The following is a 17,471-nucleotide window of genomic DNA, read 5'->3' as shown; positions in this document are numbered from 1 at the left end:
ATTCCTCAGAAGGGCATCCATTTCAACCTTCATTGCATCTTTCCACTTAGGAACTAACAAGGCTTCCTGCACTGTTCTAGGAATAGGAATATCAGCAATGGATGTGAGAAAGGACCTGTAAGAGGGGGACAGGCGATCATAGGACAAAAACTGGGAAATACTGTGAGTTGTGGATGTGGTGCAATGTCGTTTGCCATTACGGACTGTGATGGGGAGGTCAAGACCATTCAAAGGAGGTAAATTAGCAATAGTGGAAGGTATCTCAGGGGGACCTAGATCTGATAAAGGGACTGTGGTACCTGGATCTAGATCCGTAGAAGGAATTGAGGCTGGCCTGGACTGCTGATGACCGAAATCAACCTGCCTCCATCGCCTGCGATAGACTCTCAAATCCTGACACCTCTGACAACCCTCCCCATTACATCCCTCATCACTCAATGGAACAAGTAAAGGAACTTCTGATGAGTTAACCCCACTCTCAATACTCTCCCCCTGAGGAGAAATCCTAGGGTAATAGGGTACCTCCTCAAAGAAAGCAACATCCATCGAGACAAATCTCCTCCCAGAAGTAGGTTCATAGGAGCAATAACCCTTTTGAGTTTGTGCATAACCGAGAAAAATGCATTTGGAGGCCTTAGGATCAAATTTGGAACGATGAGGTCCAAGAATCTGAACAAAGCAAGTGCAACCAAAGGTTTTAAGGGGAACAGTAAACAATTCTTTATCGGGGTATAGAAGGGTAAAGGGAGGCTTCATGTCAAGAACCCGTGAATGAACTCGACTAATGAGATACACTGCTGTAAGAATAGCATCACCCCAGAAACAGATAGGCACATTGGAGTTAAACATAATACTTCTAGCCACCTCCAATATGTGCCTATTCTTCCTCTCAGCAACCTCATTTTGTTGTGGTGTACAAGGACAAGTACTCTGGTGAATAATCCCATGATCAAGCAGATAAGAGGCTAATGGCTTGGTAAAGTATTCTTTCCCATTATCGGATCTAAAGATTTTGATTTTTGACCCCAAACTGCGTTAAAATCATCTGATGAAAGATCTGGGTCAGAGCAGGAACCTCATCTCGAGAACGCATAAGGTAAACCTAAGAAAAATGGATATAGTCATCAACAAACAACAAGAAATATCCGTATCCCCCCATAGAAGGGATGTGATAAGGGCCACAAACATCGGTGTGGACAACATCAAAAGAATTACTACTTCTTTTATTACTCAAGGAATAAGATGTTCTACAATGTTTTGCAAGCTCACAACTCTCACATCTCAAATTTGACATTTGAACAGACTCAAACAAATTTGGAAATAAACTCTTCAAAGACCGAAAGGATAAATGACCTAACCGATTATGCCAAAGCATAACTTGACTAACAGACTGAGAAACAAAAGATTTCTGATCTTCACAATCTTCCCAATGAGAACTCTCTCCAAGCAGATAGATCCCATTCGTCTCACGGCCAGTCCCAATCACCTTCCTTGTCTCCAAGTCCTGAAAAATACATCGGCCAGGGAAAAAAGTTACTGAACAATTCTGATGTTTTGTAATACTACTGACTAAAAGCAAGTTAGTATCAAGCTTAGGAACATGCAGAACTGAAGATAAGGAAATGGTATTAGACAACTTGATGTCTCCCTTGCCAGAAATGGGAACAAGGGAACCATCAGCAATGAACACTTTATCTCTACTAGAAGATAAGTGATAGGTAGTGAACAGTGATGGCAAGCTAGTCATATGGTCAGATGCACCTGAGTCTATTACCCAACAATGTTCAGTGTTACCTGGAGCTAAAGCATGGTAAGCTGAGGCCCGAGTACCTGAATGAGAAAAGGCTGATGTGGAAGGAGCTGATGATGGCTGAGATGATTGAGCTGAATTCCCAACTTCCTTTTCCAACTGAGTTAGGGCAGCTCGGACCGCAACTAAGGTGTCTAGAGGCGTGCCTTTTGTGCTCGATGAGGATGCAGAATTGGTATTAACAGCCATATGAGCATTACCCCTTTTGTTCCTCAATTTTGTTGGAACTAGATGAGGGTGCAGCTTCCAACATGTGTCTTTAGTATGCTTAGGTTTCTTGCAATGTTCACACACTAGATCCCGCTTATCTTCCTTCTTTATATCCCTCTCCGTATCACCCCCAGACTTAGGTTTAAGTACTGCCAAGGCTGGTGGGAAGGGTTGATGCTGCATCATAACCTTTCTCCTAGTCTCTTCACTATGCACCAAGGAGTAGGCTTGAGATAAGGTCACACTGTCCCCAGTTAGTATTTGTTGTCTCACAATATCATAGTCAGGATTCAAACCAGCTAGGAATTCAAAAACCCTATTAGTTTCAACTTGCTTTCTATGAGTTTGTGCATCCTTCTGACTTTCCCACTCAAGTGTTTCTAGGTGGTCAATTTCATGCCACAAAGATTTCAAAGTAGAGAAGTAAACCGACACTGGTTTCTCTCCTTGCTTAAGGTTATTAACCTCACACTTCAATTCATAGGCCCTAGCAACATTAAGGGGTTGGGAGTAAAGTCTCTTTCATGACATCCCAGATTTCCTTGATTGGTTTTGCCCCCAAATAGTTCCGGCTGATATGTGGCTGCATAGAGTTGCACAACCATGTCATAACCAAATAGTTCTCCTGAACTCATTTGGTATACGTTTGGTCCTCCTTAGTTGGTTCTTTCACATCTTCCAACAAGTAGCTGAGTTCTCCTCTACCCCCAATGGCCACCATGGCCGATTGAGTCCATTCTAAGTAGTTGGATCCATCAAACTTCATAGTTGTAATCTGAAAGGCCATCTCAGACATGTTACAAGAATTGCTAGTCCCAAAAACACCTTCCCCCTGATTCTTGAACTCCATTCTTGGTCAAGAATTAACAATAAAAAACTTTCGAAGCTATTGTAATAGAAAACAACACCTAAACAACTGATAACAGGCGGCCTAGGTCTTCCAAAGAATAAAGAAAACAGAATTATGTATGAAACCAGTTCAAAATCTGATCTGAAACCAACAAAAGTTTTGAATTTTAGGGTTTTCCCTCGAAACCCTAGAAGGAAAAAAGGTTTTCCAGCCGCACCTCTCAGAATAGACCAAGATGATTCTTTCAAGGTTATTCTCAAGCAAAAAAAACTTACTTTATGAACGAAAGTCTCTGGCCGCCACCTTCTGTCTGATGTAGAACCCTAATCTTGGGGATCCGAAGCCTTTTCTAATTCTTCCTGACTATTGGAACTATCCCAGCCTTCTACAATCTTCTTAGTAGTAGCCGCACACTACCAATAGCCTCCAAGAATCAGCCGATCCTCCTTCTTTGTTGAAAAACTTCTAAACCTAGGAAATTCTCATGTAGTCAATCTAATTAGACTAACATAAGACCTCCTTCTCTGCAACCAGTTTTAGGTTTTGAACAGAAATTCTGATCGCCACCTTCAGTCTTGATAAAGAAACTGATCTTGGATTCTTTATCTTCCTCTGATTCTTCCTGATTATCAAGAACACAATCCACTCTTTGGACAGTTGCTACAGTCTTTGATAATCTCCAAGAATCAGCCGAAAAAGGATCATCTTAATCTTCCAGCCCTAGGCAACTCTCATGTGGTTGGCTGGATCAGACTCACATGAGAAGCCCTAATCCTTGCTCTGATACCAAGTAGTCGATCAAGACTACAATCAGTCTTGAATTCAAAAGAAAAAGGAGAAATTTTAGAAGAAAAGAAGAAGAGAGGGAGAAAAAAAGAGGCACAATGAAGGGATTTAGAAAAGAGAGAGAGGGTTGATAAATTGATTTGCCGACCCACTCTTAATATTTATATATGTTGACTAATTGTAAAAGGGCTGAATTTCCCTTATTGCTTACATGGCAAATAAACTAATAATAAGCTGAAATAACAAGTTGTAACAACAAACTGAAATAACTACTAATAACTACCAACTAACACTGACATAACTAACAAAAAATATGCTATGCTGCCATATGAACACAGTGGGGACCACAGTAGTGGGGTCCACATCAGTGTTCTCTACAATCTTTATGGATTTATATTCATAGTTGAGGTAAACTAGGGTATCTCACAAGCAATTAGGAGAAACCGGCAAAGATTGATCCTACATATGAAAATTTGATGCAAGAGAACTACACAGTGATTATGTGGTTAGTCAACTCTATGCAGCCTCACATAAGTCAGCATTACCTCTAGATGACTTTAGCCGAGGAGATTTGGGATAGTGTTACAAAAACATACTTCAGAAATTGAATGTTGCAAGAGCATATAAGTTGAAGAATGATGTGAAAATCTGAGACAGAGGGAGAAGAGTGTAGCTGTCTACTACTCTATGTTGAAGTCACTATGGTAGGATAATATGGAAGTAGTTGTATGGGAGAGCACCAATGATGCAGAGACATTCAGGAAACTGATGGAAAGAAACAATGTATTTGAGTTTCTTACAGGACTCAACCCTGAGTTTGACATTACGAGACAATATTCTGGCCAAAGATGAAGAAACCCTTGCTCAAGCATATTCTTTAGCTGCTACCTTTGATTGGCCACTTTATCAACTTGATGTTAAAAATGCATTCTTAAATGTAGAATTACATGAAGAAGTCTATATGTCTTTACCTCCAAGGGTGTATGGGAAGAAAATGAAAGGGAAAGTTTGTAAATTGAGGAAGTCTCTTTATGGACTCAAGTAGAGTCTCCTAGAGCCTGGTTTGAGAGATTCCAGGCTGCCCTTGTTACTTTTTGTTACACAGACTTAGCTTGATCATACCCTCTTTGTTAAGAGGAGAGATTCCTTAGTGACCCTTTGATTGTTTATGCAAATGACATTGTGGTTACTGGTGATGACACTCAGGAAGTGATTAATCTCAAAAGATTTCTTAATACTGAGTTTAAGATCAAAGACTTGGGTGAACTCCGATATTTCTTGGGAATTGAAGTTGCTCGATCTAAAGATGGTATCTTCATTTCTCAACATAAGTATGTCCTTATCTACTTGCAGAAACTGGCAAATAGGGTGCTAAACTAGCTTCCACTCCTATAGACCTGAATCACAAGCTCTCAACTACTGATGGTAAATTGTTGGCTGATAGGGGAGTGTTCCAGAGACTGCTTGGGAAATTATTATATCTTTGTATGACTCGGCTAGATATTTCCTATGCAATTAGTGTCAAATTCGGTTCATGCATTCTCCTAGAGATACACACTTAGCAGCTACGGAGAGGGTTTTATGTTACTTGAAAGGGACTCCAGGGAAGGGTATTTTGTTTGCCAAGCATGGACACATGAAGTTGGAAGCATACACCGATGTTGATTGGGTTAAACGTATTGATGATAGGAGATCCACTTCAGGTTACTGTGTTATGGTGGCAAGGAACATTGTGTCATAGAAGAGTAAAAAGCAGTCTATAGTGGCCAAGTCCTCGACTGAAGCAGAGTATAGGGAAATGGCACATGGAGTTTCAGAACTATTGTGGCTGAGATTACTTTTAGGAGAATTGGGTATTGACTGTGAGAAGCCAGTGATGTTATATTGTGACAACCAGGATGCTACCAATATTGCACATAATCCTATTCAGCATGACTGAACTAAGCACATAGAGGTTGATGGGCATTTTATACGGGAGAGAGTTGCTTCAGGAGAAGTATGCTTACCATATATTACTTCTGAAGAACAGTTGGCTGATGTTTTGACAAAAGGTGTTCCCAAAGGAGTTGATTCACTATATAAGCAAGATGGGCATGATTGATATCTATGCTCAGCTTGAAGGGGAGTGTAGAGAGACTGGGCCGAATGGGCCCTAGCTCATTATTCTCTTATTATTGTTCTTCCTAGTTACTTTGTTTGTTAATGGGCCTTTTCTTTATGAGTCTATTAATGTTTTTATGTCTTTTAAGTAGACTGATGAGCTGGCCGCCCACTTAAGGGCAGACTTTAAATTTGATTAGTTTTAAGTAGACTGATGAGCTGTCTTCTTCTTTCTCCCTTCTTCTCCATCTTTTTCTTCCTCTCCCTTGATGTCTTCTTCTTTTCTTTCTTTCTTGGCTTAAATCTGAAATTATTTTTCAGAACTTTATTGGATTAAACCACATCTAAAAGAAAAGATAAATTTACACATACCCTGCCACCTAGAACAATTAATGAATAAACAATTTCTAACACTAGGAAACTAGGGTCAATGGCAGTCCTAACACAATCTGACATCTAAAAGAAAAGATAAATTTACACATACCCTGCCACCTAGAACAATTAATGAATAAACAATTTCTAACACTAGGAAACTAGGGTCAATGGCAGTCCTAACACAATCTGAGATGCTTTTATAATAGCCTCTGTAGATGCTATGCCCACCAAATCTCACAAGAGACAAAAATAAGGTTCACAGCTGCTGGGTCTCATTAAGAACTCACCCAGAATCTGAAGCCATGGCTCCCTCCTCTCTTTACAATCATAAATCCAGTCCAAAACCAGTTCAGAAATCCCTACTTCTACCAAGAAGTATCCCACTTCCAAATATAACAGCTATTTTCAATATGAGAGTAAACCTCAAGGTCTTTTCCTCTCCTCCAGCATCTTGATATGTTCCACAGATCTGTCTTGTAAGAAGAAGAAGTGTGGCAGCTTCTCTTTCAAAACACAATACTAAGACCAATTCTTTTAATATTTACATATATATTATACACACGCACACAAACAAACTGAAGTTGTCAGTCCAGATCTTAATAGAATTGGATTGGGTTATCCTGATCTAGTCCAATTAATGAAGGAATCTAAAATCAAAATTTCCATTAAGCTTTAATCAGATTAAGTTCATATTCAATCATGATTAATTTGAAAAGGATTCTGATCATGACTTGATCCATTGACAGCCCTAAATGTGGCTCCTTCTCTTGTAAATTTCTTTGTTTTTTCTTAGTGCAGCAGTCATTGTTCTAAAGTTTGTATGTTGTTTGGCATTGAAGACTTATTTGGAAAGAAACCCAAAAATGTCTTCATTCATTTTGGTAGACCTGTCAAGGGACGGATCTGGTCTGGGACAGGGTGGAACCAGTCCCGACCCAATTATAATTTGGACACAAAACTCAGAATCAGAACCAAACCAATTATTAATCAGGATAGTCAGGTTTGATCTGATTAGGCCCAATTATACTTGATATCTACATCTTCCTATAATATAGCAACTTGGAACTTCATTGTTGATAATATAACCTTAATAAGAATGATAGTAAATAGTTAACTGTTTATATGTTGATAAAACAAGTGTTTTTTAACTAATATTATCTTATATACTGAATGAAATTTACCCTTCTATACATAAAATAGAACAAAAATTACAGAAAAACCATGAGACCTTTATATATTATTAATTACTTAATTGGTTCAGGTCTTAATCGGTTCAGAATAGCAAAAAACGGCCTTCACCCAATTATAATCGGGACACAAAACTCAGAACGAGAACCAGTATAATTGGTTCAGTTCTATTGGATGGACCCAACCCATTGATGGCCCTATTTGACAAACTTTTTGTTAGATTGTTATTTCTCTCTTTTTTGGTTGCATGTTTTGCATATTATTTCTTGAACAGTTTATTGATTTAAGGTATGCTTGAATCATTCTCCAGGGTTGGTAAGCAAAGATTACGTGAAGCTAGAATACAAGCAGTGGATTTTTTGATTTTATTGCTTGCTGGTGCCTGCTTAGGAACACTTGCTAAAGTGAGTGATGAAACCTTTGGGGCGCTCGGCTACACTTATACTGTCATTGCAGTTTGTAAGTCAACTACCTCCCATCATGCTTGACTATGCTATCTTCCTGCTGAGTTTTATCTGTGTTCTTGAAGCCATGGATTAAAACCATTCCACTATTTCAGGGGAACTGTGATTTATTCTTGCCTCTTTCGAAGTTTGAAAGTTCTCTTTTCCCATTTTTATGAATTCAGAACTGTCATTTTCTTGTCAATTCCTTAGCTAAACAAAAAATGTCCATGATAGTAAATGAAAATAACACTTTTGTCCTGATTCTATAGAATAATAAACACTTTTCTCCGAGTATTTCCTTCCTCACTTGTTCAAAATTTTTGTTGAATTGCAGCTCTCCTGTGCAAGATTGCAGCTTTGAGATCATTTTCTCTGGACAAATTGCACTATTGGAGAGAGAGTGCATCTGGCATGAGCAGCCTAGCTTATTTTCTCTCAAAAGATACAATTGACCATTTCAATACAATTGTCAAACCTCTGGTTTATCTCTCCATGTTTTATTTCTTTAACAATCCACGATCTTCCTTCCAGGATAATTACATTGTTTTGTTCTTCCTTGTCTATTGTGTGACTGGAATAGCCTATGCACTTGCTATCTTCCTTGAACCTGGTCCAGCCCAACTGGTGAGTTTTTTATTTAAGAAACACTTTACTTTTCAATTTAAATGTTCATATATGATATATCCTTTTTCCCTTTCTTTATAAGATATTTTGGTTTCTGGCAGTGGTCAGTGCTTCTTCCGGTTGTTCTGACTCTTATAGCAACTCAGGATAAAAAAAATGGAATTATGAAGACACTTTGTGACTTATGCTACACAAAGTGGGCTTTGGAAGCATTTGTGATCGCAAATGCTGAAAGGTTTGACCTGACTGGTGTTTCTTAATTCAATTTTTCTTGAATGTTTTGGCCTGAGTCTTCCCTATGGTCACATGTCATGCATTATACTATTTATCTGTATGGTCCATCATGCCTACATAAACATTAGTATGAGGGGTACAACCCAAAATAAACCAGGGTAAAAGTCTTGTTTTTGATAATTAAGGTTGGTAGATTTATTAATTTGAGGAATATACCCCGACTGAAGAAGGAATATATCCCAAGTACAAGCATAGCCTCAAAATCGCTTTCCCTTGGGCTTGAGGAGGTCCTTTCATCAAGCACATTCTGATTCCAATGTGGTTTTACTCAAGATGGATAGATCATAGACCAAATCCTTGAAGCTAAAGAATGCATATAAGAGGTTAGAAGATTGAAAGAAGGGATGGGTGTGATTTGGATTTAGAGAAAGAATACGATTGGTGGACTATTATTTTTTGAAGTGGTATTATAGAAAATTGGTTTTGGGGATACATGGAGAAAATGGACCAAAGGCTGTTTGCAATCATGACATTATTCCATAATGATCAATTATATGACAAAGTGCCCATCTATTTGAGTAGGCACCTATATAGACAACAAAATGAAGGGGATGAGAGATCCATCATATGGATGGCCGAACCCTGCAGGAAGGTTGGGCGAAATTTCAAAAATTTCTCTCTCTCCCTTGTGGGAATCGCATTCCTTATTTTAGAAAACTACATTTTCAAGGATCAATCTTGAAACCAAATCGGACCAGATTTGAAACCAGAAGCGAGTAGAGGGATATACTTGATACGGAGTAATAGTAAACCCCCAATGAAGGTGTTCACGCCCAAGGAGAAGACCAAAGACTGCTTCCACCGAAGATGACACGGTGTGAGGTGAAGCGGAATCAACAGGACAGTTCTTCAGCAAGAACCAAATTCTTCAACAAAAATATGATGGAAGGCTGGTGAGCACGACTTCAGATTGCCTCTTCTGGCAAAAGGCAATATCAAGAACCGTTCTTGATCACTCCCACTGGTGGAGATCGAACTGGGTAGGGCGGCAAGAGCAGGAAAGAATAAGAGCAGAAGACAAGTGCAGTCAAACTGTGTTGCCTCTCTCTGTAATTCAGCAGACTGTGAGTCTATTTGGAGGTCCGCCCTGCTCTCCTATTTATAGCCTTAAAGAGAGGATCTCCTAATCCCATTAGGAGTTTCCTAATCCAAATCTTTTATTTGGATTTGGGCTCTCTTTAAGAGATAAGGATAATCCCTTATCTTATCTGCAGATAAATATCAGCCTTCCTAATCAAATTTGGAGTTTCCTTATCCAAATCGTTTATTTGGATCTGGACTCTTTAAGTGGATAGGGATAATCCCTTATCCTATCTGCTGATCCAAATCCCAGAACCGCCCCCATTTAATTAATCTTATTAAGCCAGTTCAAATTGGGCTTTAGGCCCATTAAGTCTATGTGCTCACTTAACCTCTTAATCTGCTGCCCAATTGGCTATCCTTGTATGGTGTGGGACTCAAACATTGATCTACACATCAGCCACATGGGTTCAGCCCAACCTCTTTTACAAGGCCTGGCCGAATTCACTGTAGGAGACAATGAACCCCTGAGTCCATCACCATGGGCTCTTATTGGGCCCAACATTTACACTAAATGGTCCTTGGGTCAAGCCACCTTATAAAAACCCAAGGACTGTGGGCAAATGCAAGATTATCCCATCAGGTATTACCCTCAATGGTCTTACACTTAACCTCTCAGCCCATAATGATCAAACACTGCCCAACAAGAGAAGACCTCTCCCTCGGCTGCAAGGAACAGTGTCGCACTCTCTACTCACATGGATCCTAGGAATTAAAACATTTTGAAACCATAATGTATATACATATATCTCTATATATGCAAAAATAAATTTCAACGGTTGAAATCGACTACCGGCAGTTTTGGTTTCCATCAGAGAGAGTGCATCCCCGATCATTTACTTTGTCCGACAAAGGGGCTGATCCTGTCACTATGATCACCCACTAAGATGAATTCTCGAACTGTCCCAACATACCCAGGTTTTGACCCCCTCTAAGGATCTCACTGATTGGCATATCAAAGACAGCCCAATCTAACACCTAGTGCAGTATCATAATCGAGTCTAGGGGTCAGGTGTAACATTCCAGTTTTGCCCATCTGTCTCCAAGGTCCAGGGCAATACTGGAATTATGATCCGGTTCAGGGTTTCAAGAAAACCCACACTGCATGTACCTCAATTCTCACCTTAGCAGCTGAGACAAGCCAGGCAAGATAAATCTCCCTAGATCTATCCAATGACTATGAAGATTCTAAACTAACACGAATCTCATATGTGTCCATTTTAAGGGTATTACACAGAAACACACTACAATAACATGAATCAAATATGTACTTTATTCATTTACATTAAATGTCATAATGCACATCATTCTGATTGGAGCTAAGGGCATACACTGTCTAACACAAAAATCACCAAGTGGGCACTTTATTAGAATATCATTATTATGACTATTGATGACAACCATTAAAAGAAGAGAAAGGAGAGAGTGGAGAATAAAAAATAGAAGAGAGAAGTCCCTAAGACAATAAATGGAAGCACTACGCTTAAGTGTTAATCATTCCCAATTTGTTACAAATTTTATTGTGATATTAGGTAGTTACACTTTAAGTAAATACATCAGCTAATTGCTTAGTAGATCTACCATAAGATACACAAATTTCACCTGTCTCCAGTCTTTGTCTAATGAAATGATTGTCTACTTTTAATGTGCTTAGTCCTGTCATGCTAGACAGGATTGCATACTATGTTAATTGCAGTCTTGTCGTTGCAATAGAGAGATATAGAACTAGTAACGGGAAATCCCAACTCAAGTAGCACTTTCTTTCCCTACAAAACCTTAGCTACATTATATGCCAAGGCATGGCACTTTGCCTTGGCACTAGATCTAATTACAACTGCATGTTTTTTACTTTTAAGTGGCCATGTCTAGCAAAAAAAAATACTTCTCCTTGGATGCTTTTTCAAGTACTTGATAAATCTTTCAACACTAGTAAAATTGATGGCCCTAGGGTCATGCATATGCTAAGAATACTCATTATACATTCAATATCAGATCTGGTCATAAACAAATACTCTTAGTTTAATGTTAAAACAACTTCACCAATATCATCACCAAGTGTGTCTGTTGGTTTGTCTTGACAACTTGACATGTATGCATAAGGGGCTTTTTTTTGTATTTTGGATATGGCATTGTATTTCCCCTGTTAAGAATCACTTAACAGGGGTCTTTCTGTAATTTTCACACCTTTTCTCAAGTTGAATAAAAGTTCAGGTTGACAAGGAGAAGAGACCCGTTCAAATCTTCTTCCTTGGAGACCCTTTTCTTTCTGTTCTGTACTGTGTCAAGAATCTTTTCCTACCTTTTTGCCCTTCCTTTTTCTTCTCTTTTCTCACTTTATTCTCAAGTTATAATTTGGTTTCAAAGCAGTGAACTCGACTGTCACTGTTCATGCCTCTTTTTTGTGCCCTAGGAGTTGAAAACTCTCATTTTACAAGACAAATAGCAAAAGGGACTGGTCAACCCTTAAAAAAATAGGCTTTAATGCGTCAATCTGGTCTTTTGAGGCGTTGTGGTGTACTAAGCCAAACCTTGTCGCAGCCCTAGACGTGAGTACAAGTATGTGTACTAAGTGCAGCTGTTATTTGACAGTTTGTGGTGTGGGAACATTCTTCCTGTGGTTTGTGAAGTTTTTTTGGTACCCTTCAAAGTGCTTGTGTGATCTGATTTTGTTTTTGTTTTTTGATAAGTAAAAGGAAATTTTTCATTAATTAAACAAAAACAGGTACAGCTAGATAGGGTGTCGAGGCAACACCCACCTGTGTTCTTAAATGAAAAATAGACAAACTATCCGATAAAATAGTACATCAACTGAAAAAAACTATCAAAATCACAGTTTTTCAAATCTATCACCTCCCAAAACCTTTCCCCTAAATCTTCCTTTTTGTTCTGAGCAAATTCAGGGTGCACCAGCACCCAATCAGAAGAAGCTTTGCCAATAGCCATTACTAATTTCTTCAAACTCCAGAATTTGTCTTCAAAACACCTGTTGTTCCTCTCCTTCCATATGCACCAGCAGACCGCAAAAGGAATACAGGTCCATAGAAGCTTGGCCTTCTTACAACCTATCAACTTCGGCCACATAGAGAAAATCTGAGAAGGGGGACCAGGTTGGGGATATCTCACTCCAAAAAATGCAGAGAATAACTTACAGATGAAAACAGTCACTCCACAAAATGAACAAGTGACTAATCTTAAGGTAATATGCAGTAAGTACACTATCCATAGCAATAAGCCAAGCTAAAGCTTCCAGCCTCGGGGACACTGGGTTGCCCCAAATGCCCACTTCCTGACCAAGCTCCAGATAATTCTTGCATAATGCTGATTAGCATTATTTGATTGTATATTTGTCATTAGAACACTCATTTCACCATAGCTCATCTCTCAAATGGTATGGAACCTTAATCCCCTCCAGTTTTTTCAACAAGTAAATACATTCCTCCACCTCCCTTCGAGCAATTCTCTCCTGAACCTAGGACACCAAATCCGTTGATCCCCATGTCTTTCAAAACATTGGCTGATGGCAACCTCATGCTCAGAGAGTCTGTACAGCCTTGGACACACTTCCATCAGCTTAAACGTCCACTCCAATCATCTTCTCAAAACCTAACCCTCTCCTCTATCACCAAAAGAGAAACAAGTGAAATTCTTAAACTCCTGGTTGAATTTCGTAATACCTTTCCACAGACAAACCCTATAAGAAGCCCTAGCCTCTTTTGATTCCCAACCAGACCTAACCACCCCATATTTTCCCACCACCACACTCCTCTAAAATGATTGACACCTCCACAGCCATTTCCCATGAAGAGCTTTATTAAAAAATATCACTCTTCTAATACCCAAAACCCCTCCCTCTTTTGGTCTACATACTTTATCCCGTTTAACCAAGTGAAATTTCTTGGGACCCCCCACTCCCACTCCTTCCCAAAGAAAATCCTTTTGAAGTTTTTCCACCCTCTTTTCTATCTCAGATGGAACCTTTAGTAGAAACAAATAGTATGTAGGAAAACTTGACAATACACTTCTAGTGAGAGTAACCCCTCCCCCCCCCCCCCCACAAAGACAGATATCTTGCTTTCCACCCATCCAGTCTTTTTTCTAACCTCTCAATAATAGGTTTTCAGATAGAAGAAGAGGACTTTGCCCCTGACATGGCCCTGAAATTAGAATACTCTTAGAAAAATTCACCTTGAAACCAATTAATAGCTCAAAATTAGCTAACATAGCCCTGAAATTCAGGACTTGTTCTACTAAAGCTCCAAGGGAAATAAGTATATCATCTGTGAATTGCAGATGAGAGATGCAAGGGCCATCTGAACCAACTGAGAATCTTTCAAATAAATCCAACTGAACTCTTCTCGACAGAAACAGATTCAGCACTTCTATCACTAAAATAAAAAGAAGAGTGGAAATTGGTCACCTTGTCATAGACCCAATGCTTTGAAAATCATAATCATATCGTAAATCGTAGAGAATGTTGAATTGAATCAAATCATGAATCATATCGTAAATCACAAGATTATTTCTATTTTTTATAAACTTGTCAAAAAAATAAATATAAATATATTAAAAGGCTAAATATATATAGGAAAGTGGCTTTAACCTACTTTTAATCTATATATACCATATATATACCTAAAATAATAGAATTTACCACTTATACAATAGAAGCCTGAGATGATACAATCAAGTTTGACTTGAAAGTTAAACAAATCCACATAATGGATTTGTTAGAGTCGGCTAAGGAAGGGTATTTCGGTCTTTTCATCATAAGTTAAGATGTGTTGTCTGTTTGGTACTGTGTTAAGTCACACGTCCCATACTTAAGTGGGGGAATATTTGACATTATACCATGTTTTGACATATATATATATATATGGTCGGCTGGGAGGGTCTCTTTGACTTCTCAGTTTGACACTTCTCCCTTCTCTCTTCTTCTCTCTTTCTCTCTTCTCTATCTCTGAAACTGGTTCGACTGAACTATTATCACATGGTATTAGAGCATCGCTAAACAGGAGAGAAGAAGACTACAGCTTCATTCAATCAGATCTTCTTCCCCCTTTCTTTCTTTTTATTTTTTTCTGGTTTGTGCAACCTGGAGTAAGGGTGTGAGAAGGCTGCGGCAATCCACAGAGGACTGCGGTAACCTATTCAGGTGTTCCTAAAGTTACGGTGGCCTAGTTATAGGTGAAAGAGGAGTGCGGCAGTCCTAGTAGGAGGTTTCTGGACTGCTGTCACCATGTGTGACAACCTTAGTGGTTGTGTGGTTGTGGTTGTGGTGGTTTGAACCCTCTATTGAGCAGTTTAAAGAGGGATATTTTTTAGATGGTGGTTATGGTTTTATTAGAAGTCATTTTTTTTATGTTGTAGAGAACACTGATGTGGGCCCCACAGCTGTGGTCCCCACTGTGTTCGTAGGACAGTATGTGTAATTATTTGTTTCAGTCATGGTAGTGTCAGTTGGTGGTCAGTTTGTTATTTCAGTTTTTTATTTGCTTTATTTGTCATGTAAGTACTAAGAGCATATCTGTCCTTTTCCCTATGTACTGAACATAACCTATAAATACTAAGAGAGTGGCGGCAGCAGATCATTTTGAGAATCTGTCCCTTCTTTCAACCTTTGTTTCTCCAGCTCTTCCCCTCTCTTTTCTCCCTTTCTCTTCTTTTCTTCTACTTTTTCTAATCTGAAATTTATTAGGGTTCAAGGCTGATTGTAGTCTTGATCGCCTACTTATGTTAACAGAAGTGGCCGAATGTGTGCTTGGGTAGTATCATGGTTATTGAATGAGGAGGTGATGTACAGTGGTGAGTGTGTTGGTGTAGTACTCAAAGAACAACAGTCAGCATGTTTGGACTGATAACCTTTTTTTCTGGAAGGGCAGAACCAGTTTCGTAGATTAAAATCTTGATGGCATCAATGAGAGATGTCAGTGGTGACCATAAATCAAGTGTGATGATTTCTTCTGATTTTTTAAGTGTGCAGATGACATCCATCAAACTCAATGGTGAAAACTATGTGCCATGGGCTAAGTCGGTGGAAGTGTTTCTCAAGGCTAAGAAGAAAGTAAAACATGTGCGGGAGGAGAAACCTACAGCTGAATCTCCGGGTTTTAGTGATTGGGAGCAGGAGAATGCTCAAATCATGACGTGGCTGTGGAACAGTGTGGAACTTAAAATCAGTGTTAACTTCATGTTCTTAGACACAGCAAAGGAAATATGAGCATGCTAAGAAACTCTATTCTGGACAAGACAATACTACGAGAGTTTATCAGCTTTATCAGGAGTATTTCAGTTTGCAGCAGGGAAATCAGACCCTTGAAGAGTATTATGCCAATATGAGAAATCTTCGGAATGAACTTAGTGTCTACCACCCCTTAGCAACTTGATGTTACCCAATTCTTAGTGGGGCTGAAATCAGAGTATGAACCTGTCAGAGCACAGATATTGGGTGGACCTTCCCTCCCCACTCTAGAGGAAGTGTTTGCCTGTCTCCATAGGATTTATCTTGGACCCACAGAGAGTACCATGCCTTCTAACAAATCAGCATTTGTTGGAACACGAGTAGGAGCTTACGGAAACAAAGGAGGAGGTCGTGCAGCTCAAGGGGGCCGTGGTAACCCTATGTTTGGTCGTAGTCATGGTATTGGTGGAGGTCGTGATTCAGGGGGAGGCCATGGCAGAGGAAGAGGAAGCACTACTAGGAAATGTACACATTGTGGAAAAGATGGACACACAATTAACTTCTATTATGATCTATATGGGCTAATCATGCAGTTGTTGGTGGCAGTGAAGTCAGTGATAATCAGCCAGTTGATCCAACACCTACATCCACAACTACTTTTGGGAAGGAGGTGATGAGTATCCTAAGAGATGAGTATGAGAAATTCCTCCAGGCTACTTCACATTAGAATACTGCCACCCTTGCTCATTCAGGTATGGCTTGCCTAGCATCAAAACCTTCTCCCTGGATAATTGGTTGGAGCCTCTGATCACATGATTGGGACTCCAGGTGTGTTTTCCTCCCTTTCTCAGACCTCCACATCACATAATGTTACCCTAGCCAATGGTTCCACTTCCCCTATTTGTGGTGTCGGTAATGTTGACACTGCATTTCCTTCTTTGTCTTCTGTTTTATATGTACCCAAGTTTCCATTTAATCTTATGTCTGTTAGTAAACTAACCAAGTCTCTCAATTGTTCTATCACTTTTTACCCTTCCTCTTGTGTTTTTCAGGATCTCAAGACGAGGAAGAAGATTGGTGGAGGGCATGGAGCTAGTGGATTGTATTACCTTGACAAGGGTGGTTCTACAATTGCACTTCAAACTTCTTTGACTCCTCTCCAATGGCATTGTAAACTTGGTCATCCACCTCTTAAAGCTCTCAAGCTACTTGTTCTGTCATTGAGTCATTTGTCTTCTTTTCATTGTGAGTCATGTCAGTATGGGAAACACCATCAAGTTTCTTTTAGTCCTAGAGTCGATAGTTGCATGTTGAGTCCTTTTGCTTTAGTTCATTCAGATATTCGGGGTCCAAGAGAATTGTGTCCTATAATGGTTACAAGTATTTTGTTATTTTTGTTGATGATTGTTCAAGAATGACATAGATTTATTTAATGAAAGAAAAGAGTGAATTATTTTCCATTTTCCAAAAACTTCATGCTGAGATACATACACAATTTGGTGTTCCAATTAAAATTCTCTGTTCAGACAA

At 39.2% G+C, this 17,471-nt stretch overlaps 1 protein-coding gene across 15 annotated transcripts in view; it reads left to right on the top strand.

The window, feature by feature from the left end:
* Window positions 1–17,471, top strand: part of LOC148869016 (ABC transporter G family member 28-like) — a 125,975-nt gene that overhangs the window by 95,471 nt on the left and 13,033 nt on the right. For 9 of the 15 annotated variants that reach the window (XR_016106652.1, XR_016106648.1, XM_088967779.1 and 6 more), the window contains 3 exons: window positions 7,630–7,778; window positions 8,100–8,389; window positions 8,491–8,624. Coding sequence is in view for 9 of the 15 variants with exons in the window: in XM_088967779.1 (XP_088823905.1) it covers window positions 7,630–7,778; window positions 8,100–8,389; window positions 8,491–8,624 (573 nt within the window). In the remaining 6 variants the exon portion in view is untranslated. Of the gene's footprint in view, window positions 1–7,629; window positions 7,779–8,099; window positions 8,390–8,471; window positions 8,625–16,993; window positions 17,112–17,471 lie in introns of those variants that run through there. The other 6 variants (XR_016106653.1, XR_016106650.1, XR_016106651.1 and 3 more) reach the window with 3 other exon arrangements.

Source organism: Nelumbo lutea, chromosome 2 (genome assembly GCF_056320005.1).
Source record: "Nelumbo lutea isolate HS-2025 chromosome 2, American lotus-T2T, whole genome shotgun sequence".
Taxonomy (NCBI): domain Eukaryota; kingdom Viridiplantae; phylum Streptophyta; class Magnoliopsida; order Proteales; family Nelumbonaceae; genus Nelumbo; species Nelumbo lutea.
The sequence above is the reverse complement of the archived record's forward strand: the minus strand, read 5'-3'. Positions and strand labels throughout refer to the sequence as shown.